Source organism: Falco naumanni, chromosome 8, assembly GCF_017639655.2.
Source record: "Falco naumanni isolate bFalNau1 chromosome 8, bFalNau1.pat, whole genome shotgun sequence".
Lineage (NCBI taxonomy): Eukaryota > Metazoa > Chordata > Aves > Falconiformes > Falconidae > Falco > Falco naumanni.
Genome location: NC_054061.1, coordinates 54830823 through 54850768, shown reverse-complemented (window position 1 = coordinate 54850768; position 19946 = coordinate 54830823). Strand labels below are relative to the sequence as shown.

The 19946-nt window shown below is 40.8% G+C and overlaps 1 protein-coding gene across 2 annotated transcripts in view; it reads left to right on the top strand.

Annotated features, from left to right (window-relative positions):
- Positions 1–19946, top strand: part of ERBB4 (erb-b2 receptor tyrosine kinase 4) — a 399492-nt gene that overhangs the window by 290860 nt on the left and 88686 nt on the right. For both annotated transcript variants that reach the window (XM_040604703.1, XM_040604704.1), the window contains exon 19: positions 3397–3582. In XM_040604703.1, coding sequence (XP_040460637.1) covers positions 3397–3582 — 186 coding nt within the window. The remainder of the gene's footprint in view (positions 1–3396; positions 3583–19946) is intronic.

The following is a 19946-nucleotide window of genomic DNA, read 5'->3' as shown; positions in this document are numbered from 1 at the left end:
GGGTGCTGGATGTCCAACAGGAGACCTTCAAAACTGTCACCACTCCTGTCTTTCTCAGATGTTAGTGTGAGCATGTGGTGTTACAAAGACTCTGACTCCTGGGATAAAGAACCATATCTTAATAATTACTCTCCCCTCCTTCCCTTTTTTATTTCAACCCTCAAAGTTGTGTTTTTTTTTTCCAGGAGGGAAAGATAAAATGATCTGGGGCATAGTTCCCACTTCGGCTCTAGACTTTGTGTGTGAATGTGGATAGTAGGTTGTGCTTTTTTGTACTTCAGTTTCCTCTCCATTAAATTAGAATAGGCAGAATTTTAAAATCATTTGTGTCATTGTGCCAATTGAGTGTAGAGACAAGCTCTGCAGACATAAGGCTACCAAAAGATACGGGAAATCACAGAGGCCAGTTTTGAAAGATGCCAGTGTCAGACAGCCAAGTCTGTGAGTTAAGGTGCCTTACCTGATTAAATGTTTTAGAAAATTTAATTGAGAACCAGGCTGCGGAGTGCCTGAGTGCTATGGAGATTGTAGCTCTAGGGTCTTTCATGTCCAAACAGATTTTGAAATGGGGACTTGTTTTCTTTATTTGCTGAACAGATTTTTAAAATGCTACTAAGTCATAATGTTTCTGTTGTTGTTGTTTGTCTGTTTTGTCTAATTAGGCTCTAGCAGAACAACTGCAATCTCTTTTACTTTGTGATTTTTTTTTTTTGTGTGTGCCAGATAGACATAACCCAGAATTCAGTTCTTCTGTAGATGCAAGTTCAATAAAAATAACAATACTTTTACTAATGAGAATAACAATGTGAAGCCAGGATTCATGCTAAATTAGTATCCATTAGTGACTTAGATCTATAATGAAGGTTTCCTTGCTCTCTGTTGTGTGTCTCAATTCATTATAGAGCAGTCCATAATGTTTTATTAACAATATTTTTATTTTTTTTCTGGAACCGTTGCCCAAAACTATTGTAAGAATATGTGCTTTCCCGTAACATCAGAATGAGACAAATGGCATTGCTTGCTTTTATTATTGTACAGAAGTGTCTTTCCTTTGGACTCAGATAGACTTGTAAGTGGTAAGTAGCTAGAGACTGATGGAGCACATGCTTCAAAGCTTTCCATTTGGTCCCTTGGTGAGCAAAAATAATGTATTGTCTATGTTCTAATCAATCCTCATGAAAGAGCGTACTCCTACTCCAAGATCCTGGAGATACTCTTACCTTTACTCAGAGAGGGAGAGGGCAACAAGTACTATCCCTTTATGCATTTGCAGGAGAAAAATGAAGTAAAAAGAAAAAATGAGACAGAGTAATTTTGCACTCTGAAACTGGATAAGGCACCTGTCAGCAGGCATTTATTTTGGTGGCCTTCAGTGACGTGTTCTAGTGACAGCAGAGTATGCTAAAATTGTTTCAAGGACACCCCGTACATATGAGTTGAGTGAGTGAGAATGATATTAATTTGAATGTGAGCAAAACTATGTAAATTGAGATCCCATTTCAAATCTGTTACGTTGGAATCTTCCTCAGAGCTCCTCCTCCAGTCATCTCATCAAATAGCCCCTATTTATTCATTTATTTATTTAATTTCTTCGCATACATTTAGGAAGAAAAAGGAAGGAGATACTCCCCCCAATGGAGGCCATCTGCTCTTTTCTTACTGGGGGGAAAAAAAGCCCTACAATTAGTGTCTTGTTCATCTTTTCGTTTTAACAAGAAAAGAGAGGGAAAGAAAGAGAACTATTATGCAAATACCCTGCAAATTGGTTTCAAATATTCTTTGTACTATGATGAGCAATTTCCTTTACTACAAACTCAGCCTACTTGCCAGGGCTTTTCTTTGCCTTAATATAGGGAAGGAAAAAAAAAAAAACAAAAAAAACCCCCAAAAAAATCCAACTTTTATGAGTTGAGAGTTATGCTGTGTTCCTATGATGTCAACTTTTTCTCATCCTTTTTTTCTTTCTTTCTCCTTTCTTTCTTTCTTTGGCACTATTACAGCTGTTATTCTTTAAGTTGTCAGAAAGATGTCATATAGGTTTTTTGAGAAAGAAAGAGAACCAAAATAGTTTTACAAAGCCAAAGATTCATCTCACTTTTCATTGTTCCATGGGCATGATGAAGTGGTCTTGAAATGGAGGACTTGACTTAGTGAATGAGAGGGAAAAGCTTTCTCCTTGCCTCTTTTGAATGCCAGTTGCTTGCGATGGTAGCATTACCTCTAAGAACAGATATGTAGGTATTTTATAAGGATCTCCTGTGCTGATTGTCAGTGGTACGAACTTTAGGGTCAAATAGTATAGCCAAGATTAAGTCCTTCTGGTCCTTGGTGTTGGACAGAAAACCTTGCTAGATGAAAACCTCTGAAAACTTATGATCTGAAAAAGAAATAAAGTATAAAAGAAAGGATGGAATCTTATTTCCTGTTTACTGTGTGGAAAACTGAAGCATGGAAAAAACCAAAGTAACTCATCCAAGATCTATTAGGAGAGGACTTTGGAAGAATCAGGACCTGAGCTAAGAGGTTCAGATTTAGCAAAGTGCTGCATTCTGTAGTGGTCTCTTTGTGGCAGCAGCAGGAACCAGGTGGGACTGCTGCTGCCGCTGGGCTACTACTGTTGTACCATCACAACTGCTAGTTTAGCCATTGCTTTACAACACTCATAGAGGCTGTAGCATGGTCATATCCTAACAGCCTAGCAAATCTGCTGACTTGTAGTAGGACTTATGAGCATCAGACACATTTGAAAAGGCCACACTAAACCTCCTGATTCTTAACCCTTTATGGGTTGAACTTTGGGAAAGCTTCAATCGATATATAAATGTTACATGCTTAAGCCTATAAAATGCGAAGCATAAAATCTCTGATTGTGTAAAGGCATTTTAGCACAGCTTAATCTAACATCTTGCCAAATGAGGTATAACTGGCCATCTCCCTATACGTGAATGGCATAGTTCGCTTGCATAAAAACAAAACAAAACAAAAAAAACCAACATATGCCCAATGGTTTGACCACAAGTTTGTGAAATATGCTCCAGAAACAAAATTAAGGGAAGTAAAGCAAGACCAATGAAAGCTTTAAGCAAAGTCAAGTGTGTCACACTTACATATTTGCTTCTGTGGTTGTAACAGGACAGGGAATACAGGGTAGTGCAGAATTTCTGATCTGAATCTTCACTGGATCTGTTCAGATAGTTGCTTGGGGTTCATTACAATCAAGCACATGTTACATCAGACTGGATTTTGCCTAGGTATGCCTAGCACTGGATAGACAACACAGGAATTTACGGTACTTATGGGACACTGATCCCCTTTAGATGCTCTATGGGAAACGGGAATACTATGCATAGAGTCTTTAAGCATGCTGGAGTAACTGGATCGCTTTTATTGTTACAGGAAGCTCTTATCATGGCCAGTATGGACCATCCACACCTGGTGAGACTCCTGGGTGTTTGCTTGAGCCCAACTATTCAGCTAGTCACTCAGCTGATGCCTCATGGCTGCCTGTTGGATTATGTTCATGAACATAAGGATAATATTGGCTCCCAGCTTCTGCTAAACTGGTGTGTCCAAATAGCTAAGGTATGTAGTTCATGCTGTTCTTTTTTTTTTGTCATTTTCATAACTAACTGAAAAACATGACATTAAAAAAAAAATTTTGTTTGGGGTTTTGTTTTGTTTTGTTTTTTTCTCAGGCATGTTTTTGTTTTCAAGAAGGTGGGGTAGTTCCTGAAATAAACACTCTCTTGGCTTCATATGGTGTTACAGATTGCTTGTTGATATGTAAGCCAAAGTGTTTTTCTCTACTGTCTTTCCAACTCAGTGTTAATGGAGGGTCTTTTGGGGTAAAGAAAAGTAGGGGAAGAAGCCCCCATGTGACATCTGGGGCTGCGCACAGAATGATTTTTTTCAGCCTCTTCTACGGTTCACTAGTCATAGATACTGATTTAATGTGATTGTAGTTTTCAACCTTTCCGAATCTGCGTTGTCAGTTAAATTCTGATATGCCATCAATTGTCTGCCCCCACACTGCTAAGAAGATAAATATTCACTTCGTGTCACTCCTTTGGGAACCACCGCAGTTCTGCTGTGTTTAAGACCTATCACAACAGCTGAGGCTGGAGGGTAATATTGATTGTCTCTGCAGAATGGGAAATCTCAAGGGCTGGATCTTGCTTTGCTCGCCGTGGCGTAATGCTCTCTGCCTTCCTGTGGGGTTTTAGGAGCAAGAGCGAAGCCATTATCATTCAGATAGACTGCACTTCAGCTGAGGTGCAATAGGGTATAGGTCATAAATGCAGCCCTAATGTAATCCTTGCACAATGTTTTACCTGTGTTTTTAGGTATGTTTAGGTATTCAGTGTTGTACTAAGAACAAGTTATTGGTAATCGGTTGCAAAGAGTAACAAGATTTGCAAGTGTAGAGGGCAATAGTTTTATCTATTTTAAAGGCTTTTTTGTGCAACCAGAGTTGTGTACAATCATGTTACTGCAAGAGAATCTAAAACCCACTTTTTATTTAGAGTTATTTAGAAATTTTTTAAAGTTTTAGATTATTTTGCTGAAAATGCCTGTTAAACATAAATGTGTGCCATCTTATATTAAATCTGCAGCCTTAAGTGAATTTGCTAAATCTATTACAAATTCTTAGTTCAAGTTGTTAATGTTAAAGTTTTGGTGCTGGAGAGAAACCTGGAGATTCAGCAGTGGTTTTGCTGGACCAAATAGCAGCCATATCGTAAACGTTCTCTTCTTTTGAAAACTTAAATACAAAATATTTTCTTGAAAACGTAAGAAAATTGAGAAATTCAGGTAACTCTGATTTTTTTGTTCAATGACAAGAGGAGTTTGAGGTTCATCATTAATAGGGACTGTTGCCTTTCCAGGATCAGATTGTTGTTAGACCTGCCTGAAGGTGACAGTAGATTAAATGACCGTAAAGCTGGACAGACAGGTTGATCCATAGAGGAGATGGGGGAATCCCAAACCCACATTCTGATGATGGAGCATTTTTTAGATGTTAATATCTATGATTCTGCTGCGCTGTGGTGGTAAAGCAGCCAGAGTTACATGGAATATTGGAACACACTGATGGGGATTGCCTGTATCTGGAGATTTGCAAAGGTTTATTTAGGGCTGTTATCAGAATGGGGAAGGTGGGGGTGAAAATACATATTCCTGTTTCAGTCCTTTCTCTCAACACAACCTCCTTCCCATCTGTTCTCTACTCTTTTGATTGATAGTGGCTGTTATTATTTATTGCAAAACATTTACGCAGTGGCATACATAAAAAGAGAGTTCACATTTATTTTCACTTTGTGCATGCATATGGCCATTGACTAATTGGACTAATAGCTGTACTTGCTTTGCTGTGGACTTTATGTGGGCAGCTGATTCAATGAAGCAAATAGCCTGATCTGGGTAGAGGCTTACAAAGCTGACAGGTCTGTGGGAGGAGGGTCTGTGGAAAGCGGGTCTTAAGTTTTCCTGTGGTGATTCTTACCAAAGTGAAATGGGTTCTAAACTGTTTTCCATCGTAAATGGTTTCAGCGTAACGTGGGAACTGGATTTAGGTACACTTCTTTGAAAATCATTGCCAGATGATTTTCTTGATCACCGTGTGATGTGGTAGCAGAAGATGAGGTATTATGGATATTTGAGTTCTAAGATGATGGGTAACCAAGCAGTGCAAAGAAGTGAGGTCATACATATTACCTGATTAAGTGTCACAAAAAGAAAGGGGGGTTCTTCATAACAAAGGGTGGCCTATTACCGAGGGGAATTTTAGTGAAGTTTGGTTAGTTTATTGATGTTTGATTACGTTCATCTTCTGCATCACAATAATCTTGAGATTAACTTTGCCTTGCCCTCATGTTACAACATGAAGCTCGGCCACTTGGCTACTCACAGAGGGAACAGCTGCAAGTGACTGCTCTTGAAAAAGCACAGTACTTGGTACATGCGGCTGACCTGTTAACTCTGGGCCATCACAGTTTGTCTGGATTATTTTGTCCTCAGTTTCTTCATATGTCTCTTTCCCTTCTCTTATTTTTACTGCAGTGTTTAGTACTGGGTGTGGAAAGCATCAGTCCACATCTGACAGGGAGTTGTGCATTTTGCTGTTTTTGCATGTGTATCAGATGGCTGTTTATAGTTGAGAAGATCACAGGTACTGACTACTTGCATACCATACCAGTATGGTGCAATCCTATTGCAGAAGTGGACTCCAAAGAATGAAAATGTACCTTTAACTCTTTATTTTCTGCCTGGTTTTGGAGACCTTGAGTGACAGCTGCATGTTGAAAACCTTCCTCTCAGGTTGCATCTATGCCTAAAGATACTTATCTTAATTATTATATAGGAGGCTGTCAGTGAACTTTTTTTCCCCGAAAAAGTGCAATAAAAGTGCTAATCCTCTGCTAGCACCAGGGGAGTAGTAATACTTGTTTTCCACTTATTTGTCACATTTAACAGTGACTAGGAATCAGTCTGCAGCCTGCAAATAGGAAAGATTCAATTTGCCTACAAATAGGCGGGTCTTCAGAGGAATGTGTGCAGAAGGTGGCTATTGCATCAAGCTCCCAGTCACTGCAGGAAAGGTCTGTGTATCCCATATACCTGTATCCTCTCTGCTGATGTTTCAGGCTCTGTCATATGGCTTGAGAATGTCTCTCCATATCTTGCTTTTCTGGATGTTTGGGAATGATTGGTTGTGTCTTTCTGAAAGCTACCAAAAACACGATTAACAATGTAATAAGAGGAAAAAATGATCAGTTGCCTCCCAGTCCTAGTCTCTGCTCCCTGAAGCAGCTTCTGGTATCTTTTGTTAGATATATCTTTATACCCTCACCTTCCCTCTTTTTATGGTGAGAATTTTCCCCAGCGAGGACTGAAGGAATTGGAAATGCCTCAGTTCTGAAGTTCAGGCTGATTTCTACAAATCGTTTAAAATCAAGTTGCTGCTGCAATACAGTTCCTCCCTACTGCGCTTTTCTCCATCTGCCAATGTGCAGGCATTTATTTATCGAAGTCATTGCTTCAGAGTTCGGTTGTTTTACCAGGCTGTTCATTTCCATATGTCTCTACTTCTGTACAACTAGATGCAAAAACTAGTTAGGTTCTGTGCCTTGTTGCCAACCTGCATATGGCTCTGGAGATCATTTCTGAAGGTTGATGATAGGGCAGTTATTAAGTATTATCTACTGCCAATTGAAAAAAGCTTGGGTGCTTTTTCTTTTTGCTTGTACAGATTGTGTTGAATTTATTCTGACTGTTAGATCATTGTAGGGTAATTGTGTTCTCCTTCCAGAAGCTTTAGCTTCTTTCTTTATGGATGGAAGTTATAAAAATAGAGTAGCCCCCAAGCGTTCTGCATAAAACATGGTTGTTAGACAGCAGCTGTGTCTAAGGGGGTTCTTCCCTTCTGCTTTGCAGAGACACAAGGCATCTCCTTGTGTCTCGCTTCTATGTGTACCGTCTCACTTAGGTACTGCATGTTTAACCTTTCAGCTCTGAGTTCAGCACAGCAATTTTATGTGGAATTTGATGTCCAGTAAAGCAGTAAACTATACTCACGTATCAAGGTGCTTCCTAGAGTGAGAGCAAGAGTGAAAACCTTGGTGGCCTTAGGGTATGGAAGGCTGGAATAATACCTACAAATGTCTACAGTGTTGACTACTTGAGAAACTGATTGAGAATCAAATTTTGTAAAGTTTGCACAAGCCTAGAAGTGAATTCTCAGTAGGTGAATTAAATACTTGTCAGCTAGTGTATGACAGATACAGGTAAATAATGAAGATTTAAGCAGGGGGTGGGGGGATGGATGGACAAGGGACTGTGTGCATTAATGCTTCAATGTGTTTAATATAATTTCTCTCAGCAAGGGCTGCCCAAACACACTCCTTGGCAACTGGGAGGTGTGGGGGTGAGGACATTATTACAGAAATGCATTCAAGAAGAGAAGAAACATCTTGAGGTTTCTAGTCAGAAGGAGTTGGTTACACTATAGCTAAGTGAGCTTAACTGTAAGGCACCTGTATTTGAGGCTGTGTCTTCTCACTGTTACTCTAGCAGAAAAATTAGCCTGAGCCCTGTTGGGAATTATTACTGCAGGCCTTCGTGCTATGCTACGCGCTCTCTCTGTCTCTCCCAAGGGCACGTAGAAATGCATTTTTGCTTCTGTAACGTTGCATACAACACTTGCTAAATTGAACATAAACGTTCAACCCAGGCAGCCCCATCTACTGTTTTACTGCTTATTCTGGTACAATTATGATTTCATTCTGTTGCCGTTGATTTGTGTTACATCTGCACCAATTTTGCTGAGCAGTGTTCAAATGCAAAGGAACTTTTCCTGCCCCAAAGAGGACAAGGCAGAGGAAGAATGAGAAAGGAAGCAATCTTCCTAAAACAAAGCAGCTTGCCTACGATCACCTAACCTGTGGAGGAGAGCTCAGCTCTCCTCTGTCTTAGCTGGTGCCCGGGTGCTGTTCTGCCCTGTATCCCCCAGGGGCTGCCAGACCTGTTTTTTGCATTCTGAACTATAATAATTAATTCACAACCCCTCAGAATACTAATGAGGTAAAGCAGAAGTGGGTTGATACAGTGGAATGTCATGGAAGGAAAATCAAGTACTTCAGGGGATTACTTTTTATACCTTTCCAATATAAAAGAATTCTCAAATTACCTTAAATAAAGCCCTGCACGGCATCAACTATCCAGGTATGCAGGAAAACAATGTTTGAAAACACTCTAGGAAGGAAAAAGAGAAGAGCAACTTGGGGATAGAATTTTAATGAAGCAGATGCACATCTTCCAGCCTGATGAGTGTTATTCCAGCACACTTGCAGTCATTGCTCTCTAAGAATTCCCTGCCAGCAGTGTAGATCTGCAGCTGGGAGTCTCCAGGAGCCATTAAGCCAAAGGCGCTTGCAAAGCCTCCTTACTGCTTCTTTCTGCCACCCTGTTATCTCTCCTTTTTAGCTAGTTCACATTACAGGGCTCAGTTCCTTTCTGTAGTTCTTTTGGCAAAAAAAGGAGGCCTTGTCTGCTGCCTGCTCCTGAAGCCTTTTCTATGCCAGGCTTTTTAGAAAGGCGTATTTTATTACTGCCCAGAGCAGTGCTTCTCAACTGGATGTAAATTCACAGGCTATGTGAAATTCAAAGGATCTACGTTGTTTTATGCAACTGAAAAGCTGACCCAGAAGTTGGTACAGTGCTCACCTTGCATCCTAAATTAAATGTGTTTCGGCCTGAGCTTCTCATGTATGGAATGAGGGAGTCTCTGAGCAGGGAGGGCTGGAGGCAAGCGAGGTCCCTTTGGCTGCGCTGTGATGTGAGGAGCCTTTCTCCTCCGTCAAGACTTGATGGATTAGGAATGACTTGTTAGAGACAGCTTTTGTTATTCTGCTGTGGATGGGATGAGAGAGAAGCTGAGTAAAGTGGGCAGAATTGGGGGTGACTGGACAGGTTGAGAAGAGGTGGCAGATAGTGGCTATGGTTCAAGGTCTTTCTTTTTCATTAAAGAAGCCTACCCTACAGCTCAGTGACTATTTCATCATGGAGTGAACAAAAGAGCTTAATGACAGTCATCTATCAGCTGTCCACATTTTAAGCTTCAAGATGTCTCTATTCCCAGAGCTCCTTGCCATGACAAGGCTAATTGTATAATTATAATGCTATACCAACCCCTCCTGACGTGCTTACACTGGCAAGGACCAGGGCTAAGGGCTCTGATAATTATCACTGCAAGCAAGTATATTAGCATGAGTGTAGTTTACTAATGGGGTTGCTCTATTAGGAAGTGCAGCGTATAGAAAAGTAGGATCTAAACCAAGGGCTATGAAATTAAAGCCATATTGAAACAAGGCTTTAATTGTGTGAAGGAGAAAAATCAAAATAGTTGGGGGAATTATCATTTTACTGTCTTGAATCCCTTTGTGTAGTTTTCTTTTCTTCTTCCTATTCATCATGGCTATTTTTCTCACTCTGCTGGAAAGCTTGGATATCCATAGATGGCAGATAGAAGTGAAGGACCTTTTTTCTGGTGTCACTGGAGAGCTCTTGCTGAAAGAGGGTACGCCATCAAGCCTCAGAGGGGAACGACCGCATCTTGCCCTTACCCAGGGCCTTTTTTGGTACCCTGCCGGACATCTCCCTGGGTTACAAAGATTTGTACAGACTTGAGAAGTCTTTGCAACAAGATTCAGGTGGACCTTGCAGAATTCTGTATCCTAACTTAAGTGGTGGAAGGGGACAGATTTCTTTCTTACTATGGTTAACTGGACTGTCTTGGGATTTTGTGAGACGCTGAAGAAGATTTTTTTGATCCTCTCATACGTTAAGGAGGTTTTTTTTTCCATCCAATGCAGAGCACAAAATAAATGCTAGGACTTTGGTCATAGTGTCTGATCTGCCATGCTCAGATTAATGTGGGCACACTGAGTTTAGCCATTGCTGGTATGCTGAGACAGTATCAGGGCCTGGATTTGGGGTCCTGGACCAGAGAATAGGACCTGATTAAAAATTATTACAGCATCTCTGTACTTGGCGTGTTTTCTTTTTGGGCACAGTATTCCAAATTTTCCTGCATGGTTAGGTACCTATTTATGGAGATTTTAATGTAGTCCCCTGCAGCCATCTTCACCAGTTACTTCGTCTGGAGTATTGACCTGGCCTAGTAACTTCTTTACCTTTTCTACCAAATCCAGTTGTCCACAGAGTTTTCCTGTGAAAAGGATTACATTGAAGGAACTCATGGTAAAATTCATTAACTTAAATTTTGAACAATTTTCTTTTCCCTTTCTCTTATTTCTTTCTTATACCTTTCATCTCCAATTGAACTTTGTGAACTCACAAAGTTCACACTCTTTCTCTGTAATTTTCTCCTTTGCTGTTGTGGTGGTTTGACCCTGGCTGGATGCCAGGTGCCCACCAAAACTGCTCTATCAGCTCTCACAATCCCCTCCACAACTCGACAGGGGAGAGAAAATATAACAAAAGGTTTGTGGGTCAGGATAAGGACAGGGAGATCACTCACACTTACTGTCATGGGCAAAACAGACTCAGTTTGGGGAAATTCCTTTAATATATTACCATTTAAATCAGAGTAGGGTAATGAGAACTAAAACCCAAAACTTAAAAACACCTTCTCTGCACCCCTCCCTTCTTTCTGAACTCAACTTTACTCCCAACTTCTCTCCCTTCCACCCCCGGAGCAGCACAGGGGAATGGAGCCTGTGGTCAGTTCATTAAACAGTGTTTCTGCTGCTTCTTCCTCGTCACACTCTGCCCTGCTCCAGCATGGGGTCCCTGCCATGGGGGACAGTTCTCCATGAACTTCTCCAATGTGAGTCCTTCCCACGGGCTGCAGTTCTTCATTAACTGCTCCAGCATGGGTCCCTTCCACGGGGCGCAGTCCCTCAGGAACAGTCTGCTCCAGCCTGGGTCCCACACGGGGTCACAAGTCCTGCCAGCAAGCTTGTTTCAGCATGGGCTCTTCTCTCCACGGGTCCACAGGTCCTGCCAGCAAACCTGCTCCAGCGTGGGCTTCCCTTGGGTCACAGCCTCCTTCAGGCATCCCCCTGCTCCTGTGTGGGCTCCTCCCCAGGCTGCAGGTGGGGATCTGCTCCACCGTGGACCTCCCTGGGCTGCAGGGGCACAGCCAGCCTCACCGTGGGCTTCACCAGGGGCTGCCGGGGAATCTCTGCTCCGGCACCTGGGGCACCTCCTGACCCTCCTTCTGCACTGACCTGGGGGCTGCAGAGTTGTTGCTCTCACATAGTCTCACTCCTCTCTTCTGCTGGCGCAGGTACATTTTTCTTTTCCCCTTCTTAATATGCTATCACAGCGGTGCTACCACCGTTGCTGATGGGCTTGGCCTTGTCCAGCAGCAAGGTCTGTCTTGGAGCTGGCTGGCATTGGCTCCAATGGACATGGGGGAAACTTATAGCAGCTTCTCACAGAAGCCACCCCTGTAGCCCCTCCACTACCAAAACTTTTTTTTTTCTTTCCCTATTTTTACAGTGTTTTGTGTCAACCTCTGTTTCCCGTTGCTCTTTTTTCAGTGCCATCGTTTCTCCTTTATTCTCATTCCCTGGCTATTTGGCTCCCTCTAGCTGGTCCCCATTCAGCAAGCATAGGAGCATCATGCCTGCCACCCACCAGAGTTATTATGTTGTTGTGTCTCATTACAGGGTTTTGGGAAGACCTCACTTTCCTCATTTCTCTTATAATCATTTGATTTTGAGGGTTTTAATACTGGCTGATGACCGCATGAACCCCATATGCTGTTATAATTTGGGGGTGGAAAGATACTTGAATCTGAAGGATTGCATCAGAACCACAAGACCAAAAATGTAAGATTGGATTTATATAAAAATTACAGAGATCTCTTTCTTCCAGCTTTGTGTTCTGACCTTTGATGCTCTAAGGCTCTTTTGCATGCTGTAATAACCTTAGTATGATAGTATTCGAGTTGTTTATGGTCTTTAGTGTGTGTGGTGTATATATATTTGGTTATTAGCTCTAAAGCTGGGTGAAATGACTCAACCTTTGAAGGTGACTATCTCCACTGACTATATGATCTAGAAGACAAGTATAGGCTAACCTTGTAGCTTTCTGACAGCTTAATTTACAAGGGGGATAAATGTGAAGGGTGTGGGTGATGACAAGGACACACAGAGAATCTGGGACAAAGCAGGTACTTGAGGACTAACTAGAGCTGGAACTACTAACACAAGTGTGGTTGGATTTATTTTCTGCACAATATGGTCCATATCATGTTAGCGAGCTGTACTGTTCTGTACTGTGTAAAGTCCTATAAGCAAGGATATTAACTCGCTTTCAGTTTGTCAGTTAACGGGAGAGGTTTATAGTATGTAGTAATCATTCTTTCTCCAGTCTTAATCTGACTCCTCGATCATCTAGGCTTCCTCTTCCCTTCCCACAAAAATCCAGTGTTGCCAAAACCAGTTGCATGGTTCATGTTTGTAGGAAAAAAGCAGAGAGACGGATTTTTCAGCCACTGACAAATCGTGTCAGCCTTTGCAGAGGCACAGAAATGAGCAATTTATTGCACAGAGATAGAAAATTTATTGGTTTGTTAAATGAAAGGTGCACTTAGCACTGACAGTTACAGGGTCTTCGATACTGGGGACCTGACAGCTGCAGGCTACAAAAGCCCCCAAGGCTGGCTTTTGCCTGAACATACCAGCATTCTCATCAAGTACACTGACCTGCATTAAGGGGGGAAACCATGAGATTTTTCTTAGCAGTCCACCACAGACTGGCTTGGGAAAGCATTATTGAAAACCACTCCTAAATCAAATTCACAATATTATAGGAGCACCTACGAGGGTTTGTCAGGATTTCCATTATAAGCCCATATTTTTCAGGTTTATAACTCGACCATAAAATTCCACTCTGGACTGTGACTTGGCATAAAATTTCCCAGCCCAAAGCATATTTTTTTATTATTATTCAAGAAATGTATGTATTTGGCTATTTTTAAGTTGCTGGAGTTCAGAAACAAAAGCTGGATTTCTCTATATATACACCTGTAAATTGCAATGCCTTTTTCCCCTAGTGAGTGCCTTTCAACGTTGTCTTTTATAACATAACTTATCCTTCCTAGATAAGCACAAACAATGGGTGGCCAAGGCATTGATGTTAAAATTGGGCCCCCTGCATTTTTTGCAGACCTACACAGTATACATGTGTCCCACAAAAACCCGCTCCTAAACCCATGTAAGAGTCTTCAGGAAACTCTGCAAGGCCATTTGTAAAAGGTTCTGTGGCTCTAAAGCATATACCTATATTTGAATAGAGATTAGCTTTCATGATTAGCTAGATTTCCAGGTTGTCCTGTGCAATCCAATGTTCAGGCATAAATCCAGTAGCCTTTTGTACAAGAAAAGAGAACTGGTCTGTTCAAAGGGAAGGGAGATGCTCAGCAGAAGCTGTTCCAGATGAGGGCTGTGGTCTGTAAGTACGAGATCAAACCTAGCAGATGTCTATTACCAGAAGAGCTACTGACCATGTCCCAAATCTAGATGTATCTTAAAAATTCCCAAACTGTCCACTCTCTATGTGTAACTGCTACTCTGTCCAAGTGGGAGCCAGGAGGAGCAGTGGACTGAAGCTTGTTATCTCAATGTCCTAGCGTGACTTGCTGTAGCAGGAGCACATGAAAAAAAGTACAAAAATGGCAGTCACTGATATCCTTTTATATCTCAAGCCGTAAATGAGACCTGAAGATAGCACCTTAAATCCTGGTACTTTGATACTTTCCTTCCATCCCAAAGTAAACACCGGAATGGGATATGTGACACAGAAAATCTACTGAAACTGAGTTCCCCTGAGATATAGCACTGAGTGCACCCACAGCAGTGAACAGCCATCAGTTAAACAGCTCCTTGATAAACTGGGCATAGAAGGGCAGTACAGCTGAAAGAATGTGCTTCTTGGGGATGCTGTGTAATCTCTGTGTGCGCTCCTGTGCCACGCAGAAGACCAAGGTGAGTCTGCTTAATGAAATGTGAGAGGGGACAGGGCAGTTCCAAGTGGCTGCTGGCACAGTTTCAGGTGCCATGCCGCCCCTCAAACCTACAGGGTCATCTGGCAGTCAGGTGTCATCAGTCAACACTCTCCCGCTTTCCCACATCCCATCTGTTTCTGTCTAGCCTGGTTGTGCAAATTAGCTCTCAGTATGCAGCAGTTCTCACTGTAGTTCAGTTTTCTTTCTTCATCCTGTGACCTTCATGCTTCCTTAAACTTTACCCTTGTCTGTGGGCCAGAGCAAAATCCTCGCTGCTTCTATTTTTATTTACTAACTGTCCGTGTTAGCAGACAGAAGTGATCGTATTCTGCACAGCATGTCTTAAACCTGAAGTCCTGCAACACATTAATTTCTTCTGATTAGAGGGAAAATAGGGTTGTATTATGCATCCTATGAAAAATATTGAGCATTGAAAGAAAGCGTGGCCCTGCACTGAAACAGTTCTGAATTTTCCAAATGAAAACTTTTTCTAAGACCTTTGAAATGTCTTTGGATTTAGATTAACTTTTTCAAAAATTAATTTTAAACCAAATTGTTTTGAAACAAAATACTACTGACTTTCATAAACATTTTTGTTCTGGTTTTTTTTTTTTTTGTTTGGGTTTGGTTTTTTTTTTCAGAATGGTGTTTTGTCAGGTTGTTTCACATAAGCCAAAGTCAGTTTTAGAGAAGGCAACTTTATTTAAAAAAAAAAAAAAAGTTTTACCAACATCTCGTAGGAACTTGTGTACATAAGTAAAATATAATATAGTTTGGGTTTGTGTTTAGGCTAGCTTGCATTATTTGCATCAGTAATTCTCTAACGTATGGGCTTGCCTACAGCAATTCTCCCATCTCAGCATTCAGTAAACCAATCCAAATTGCATGATAGCATGATTTTGTAGATGGCAAGAAAGAAATGAAACGTAAGCTATCAGAAGGGGACTCAAAAAGGCAGAAAGTACATGAATTTCTGTATGTTTGAGAGTGGAGATAGTTTAAGAGCTAGGTGTCACTGAAGGAGGAGTTTAAGAGCTAGGTGTCACTGAAGGAGGAGTTTGATGTTGTGAGTGGACTGGAACAGTACAGTGCAGCGCTGTGAACAATAGGTGACAGTGATTTGAAGTTAAAGCTTTTGGAGGTGGCACAGAGAAGGGTATACTGCCATGCTGTACTGACTCCTGGGCATTACTGTGTCAACTCAGGCTGCCGGCATGAGTGGTACAGCATGTGGTACTGCATCTTCAGTGCTCCCTGAGGGTGGGTGATGCTGGGATCCCTGTGCATTACCTTTATGTGCATCACTGGTTCTGTTGGTGAGAAAGCTTGATGCAGGGTCCTGTTTTGTGTTTGCTGGCACGTTGCTGCTTACACTCATGCACCTGTTCAGTCATAGAAGAACTTTGCACGTCTGTGATGCGAAGCCACTGGGACTTGGCTGCAAGCATTTCTGAACGTTGCATTTAAAGCGCTTAACTTGGAATTATCTCATCCTGTGCTTTGCGTTATCATTGTTGCATTCCCCCAATCATACTTGGGCACCCTTAAAATGGTACTGGCTTCCCACCTTGTAGTCCACATGTCTGCTAAGCAGGGGAATATCGTTGTCCTGATAGACGAGGAACTGCAGAGTCAAAAAACAGATGATGTGTCAAGACTGTCAGGCTAGAGCAGATGTCTTTATTTTCCAAAATTTAGGGTCAATTCCCTAACTTTTATATGAACTTTTCTTTCTACGAGGTATAGATGCTATTTATGTGCACAAAACTGATAGAGGGTTTGGTGTTCCTGAACTGGAAGGAACATAGATGACTTTCTGCAATGTATTACTTATTTTTCTATGTTTTCAGACTTCAATACAAACTTTGGAAGTCCCACATAAAGGTAAAAGTAAGTTTAAAGTACACCAGCCAAGTCACTTTCCATAGAGACAGGATGTGTTGTTGTCGTCACTATATGAGATTCTGACTTAACCTCATCTAGGTAACAGGGAAGTGTCCACTTGTACCCAAAAAGTAAAATCAAATTGCCACAAATGTTGTGGTTTGGAGGTATGCAAAGTTCATCATAAGAAAAGAGATTAAATGTTTGTGTGTACTTAGTTTAGCTAAATGAGGTTTTGTATGCTGAGTATTAGCTATAAATTTAGCATGGTTAAATACCCAAGAGGAAAACAAGCATATAATGTAAAGTACAACACTGGCATCAGAATGAATGAATTTTAACTGGCTATGAATAAGTTCAGAGCGGAGATTAGAAGGTGGTTATTATCCACTGTAAGTGGGTAAGGTCTCAAATCTTCTGGTAGAAATAATGGAGCTAAAATAAGTAATAACTTTTAAGATGGAGCTTGATGAGTTTATGAACCAGATTTTGACTGAATAGTACAGTTGCTTTCAAGGGGCAGAACTTGTTGACGTGGTTTGTTTTAGTTCCCTGTTGCATAGCTGAGTAGTAACAGGGCAGGAATAAACAATGAAAAAATAAACAAACTCCCATGCTTTGCTGGGAGACAGCCCAGGTCTAAAATTTGGAGCTTTGGAGACTGAGATCGAGTTGTGTTTTGCACTTTGAATTGTTGCTTGTTTTTCTGTTTCTTACTCACTCACCTTACTCATTCTTAATTCAAATTAAATCAGATTCTGATTCCATTAGCTGAGCTGAATAATGCATTACTCTCAGTTTTCATTGAAATCAGCAAGCCTATTCATGCAATGATGATGCTGTTCTTGTGAGTAAACATATCAGAATCAATCTCATGTGTGTTCAACCTGCTTCACCCTAAGAAAAAAATGAAGCTTTCACTTCAGCTCTTTTTTCCTCTTGCTTTGCCTAGGGCTTGCTATCAGTAATTCATGGTATGTGTACAGTAGGTGGAAAACACGCATAATGGAATTATTTAATGAAGATTTTATTACATTTAAACGTAAGTGTTCTAGTTTGTGTTGGAGCCTAATGACCCTCAACATTTCTTTTGCAAAACTGGTGGTTCAGGGAAAATATGAAATAACAGTGTCTTTGATTTTTGGCTACATTTAAAAATACTTCATTATAGTTCAGAGCTCACCCACCTGGACAGTATTTCATTGAAGAGGGAATTTATTCCATGTTCTCCCAGTCTTTTCCTATATATCTTGCCTTCCAGCTCTCTTTGTTTCTTGTGAGATATTCAGACCTATATGCATTTTTGGAATACCAATGTTCACAGAATAATGTCTTCTATTTTGTCTGCCACAGTTCTTGCATCTGTCCCATTAGTTACGAATTCTTTTCTACTCTGCTTCTTACATGTACAGCTTGTTACCTCCTCTGTAATCTTTCCAATTTTGCTCTTACTTGACTTCCTTTCCCATATACTATTCTGTCTTTTTAAGACTAAAATCTTAATAATGGTGTTATGCTCTGTACAGTTTTGTGTATCATGAATTGTAAGACTAATAATAATTCTTTTTACATCTCATTTTAAAACCGTGAATGTCAGAAAGAAAGGTAATTCAATCACATAAATGGCAGAAAAACTTTGTTTTGAGAGTTCTATATTGATACTAGGTTGTGGGTTTTTTTCCTTTGCCTCCCAAACTGAGGTAAGCATAGATTTAATTTGTGGCATTTTTTTTTCCCCATAGAGAATTGCAAAGGCATTTGTAGTCATCACTGTGATAAACAAAGCAAAACAACACACTTCTTTTGAATTGAGTCCTGTGCTTCTTAACAGTTGAGAACATACTTCACATCCCTTAGAACCTTAAACTGGCTTGGTTTTGTTACTTGATGTTGTTACCAAGGGGCTGGATTCAGACATTTGTACACATCATGTCTGGGCCACTGATGTGTACTGTATTTAGTAAGGTCCCAGAGAGTTGATCAGTGCACGAACTGTTTCGGTACTTCAAGGATGCTCTCCTTTTTCTGGCCAGCAAGCCCATGAGGTGTGCAGAGCCAGACAGCTCTGTTTGCCCAGGCTTTTCCTTCCAGCTTGCCACCACTGTTCCCAGCTGAGGAGATGTTGCTCACAGCCCTGTGTTCTCTTACACACGGAGGTTTCAGTTCTTGGCAGTCCTTACACAGGATTATGCTTCTGTGCAAGGTGGGACATACAAAATCGGCTTCCTAAACCTGAGGGAGCCGTTGTTTTGGATTGGATTTAAGTGGTCATTGCTTCTTTGTTGCATTTGTGCTACCTTAAGGGCTGGAATTCAGGGGCTTTTCCATGCATGTTAGTTAACTGAGCTACTTTTCTTTAGATCAGTTTCCTATAAACATGAAGAGAAGAGAACCAAAAAAAAAACAACCAAAACCAACCCAAAAACCACCACCACCACCACCCCCCAAAAAAAATACATTAACATAACAGGAAGGAATGGTACCTGCCCATTAAGCAAAGCCTTATTTAGGAGGACATTCCAACTTGAATCAGAGATTTGTGACAGATTAAGAAACTTTTTCTCATGAACTTCTGTTATAAACCAGGTGTTGTGAGATTCTCAGCCTCCTTTAAGCTCTTCCACTTTAGCAAGTTGATTGTTAAAGAGCAACAGTGCATTTATTCAAAAAATGTTAAGTCTTGTTATTTTAATTTAATTCATCAAAGCTTCCTTTCATTACTCTGTTAAATCACAGACTCCATTTATTGTATTAATTAAATTATATTAATTTCTTTTCAGTCTTTGCCTACCTTTGAATCACTTATTACTGTAGTCTCTCTTGCTGTGTTTTAACTAATCTTAAGGTGACGGTTTTTAGGAAATTTTTATTTTGTCTACATGGAAAACTGTTGCAATACTGTCCTTCAGAAGCAAGCTGGGGAAAACATTCATTACCCATTAACAGCCTGGCTTTGCATAATCAGACTCTCCTTTTTACAATAGGGAAGCATTGTCTGGGTTTTTATCTCTGTGTAAATCCCAGCCCAACCAACACTCACAGCTCCTTGTTGTTACCTTCTAAAGAGGCAGGATTTTACGTGGGAGCGGTTATCTTTGTACTCAGCTCTGGTTCCTTTCCCATCTCACATCCTCACTGTCCTCCCCTACTTTGCCTAAATTTCAGAGTAAAATACATCTTTGACATAGTCGCAGACTTTTCCAATGTACTGGAGTCTCTTGCCCCCAAGCTGTCATTCTTACCAGGTGGAGACCCAGGTTTTGCTTTGTTACAATAAGGCTTTAAGCTGCTGCTCTGTGATTGAAAAGGCTGACTTTGGTTTAGAACTGTTCTTCCCCAGGGACCATGACAAAGTTGAGTGATGGTCAGCCAGTGATTTCACGAAACACACTTATTTAAGGATTAAATTGCAGAAAATGATAATAAATAAGCAATCTATAAAGGAAGAAGGATTTTGACCCTTTGTTTAATGCAGTCCTACACAATGCCTATTTTCTGTGTTCTCTGACTCTCACAAATGAGTTGG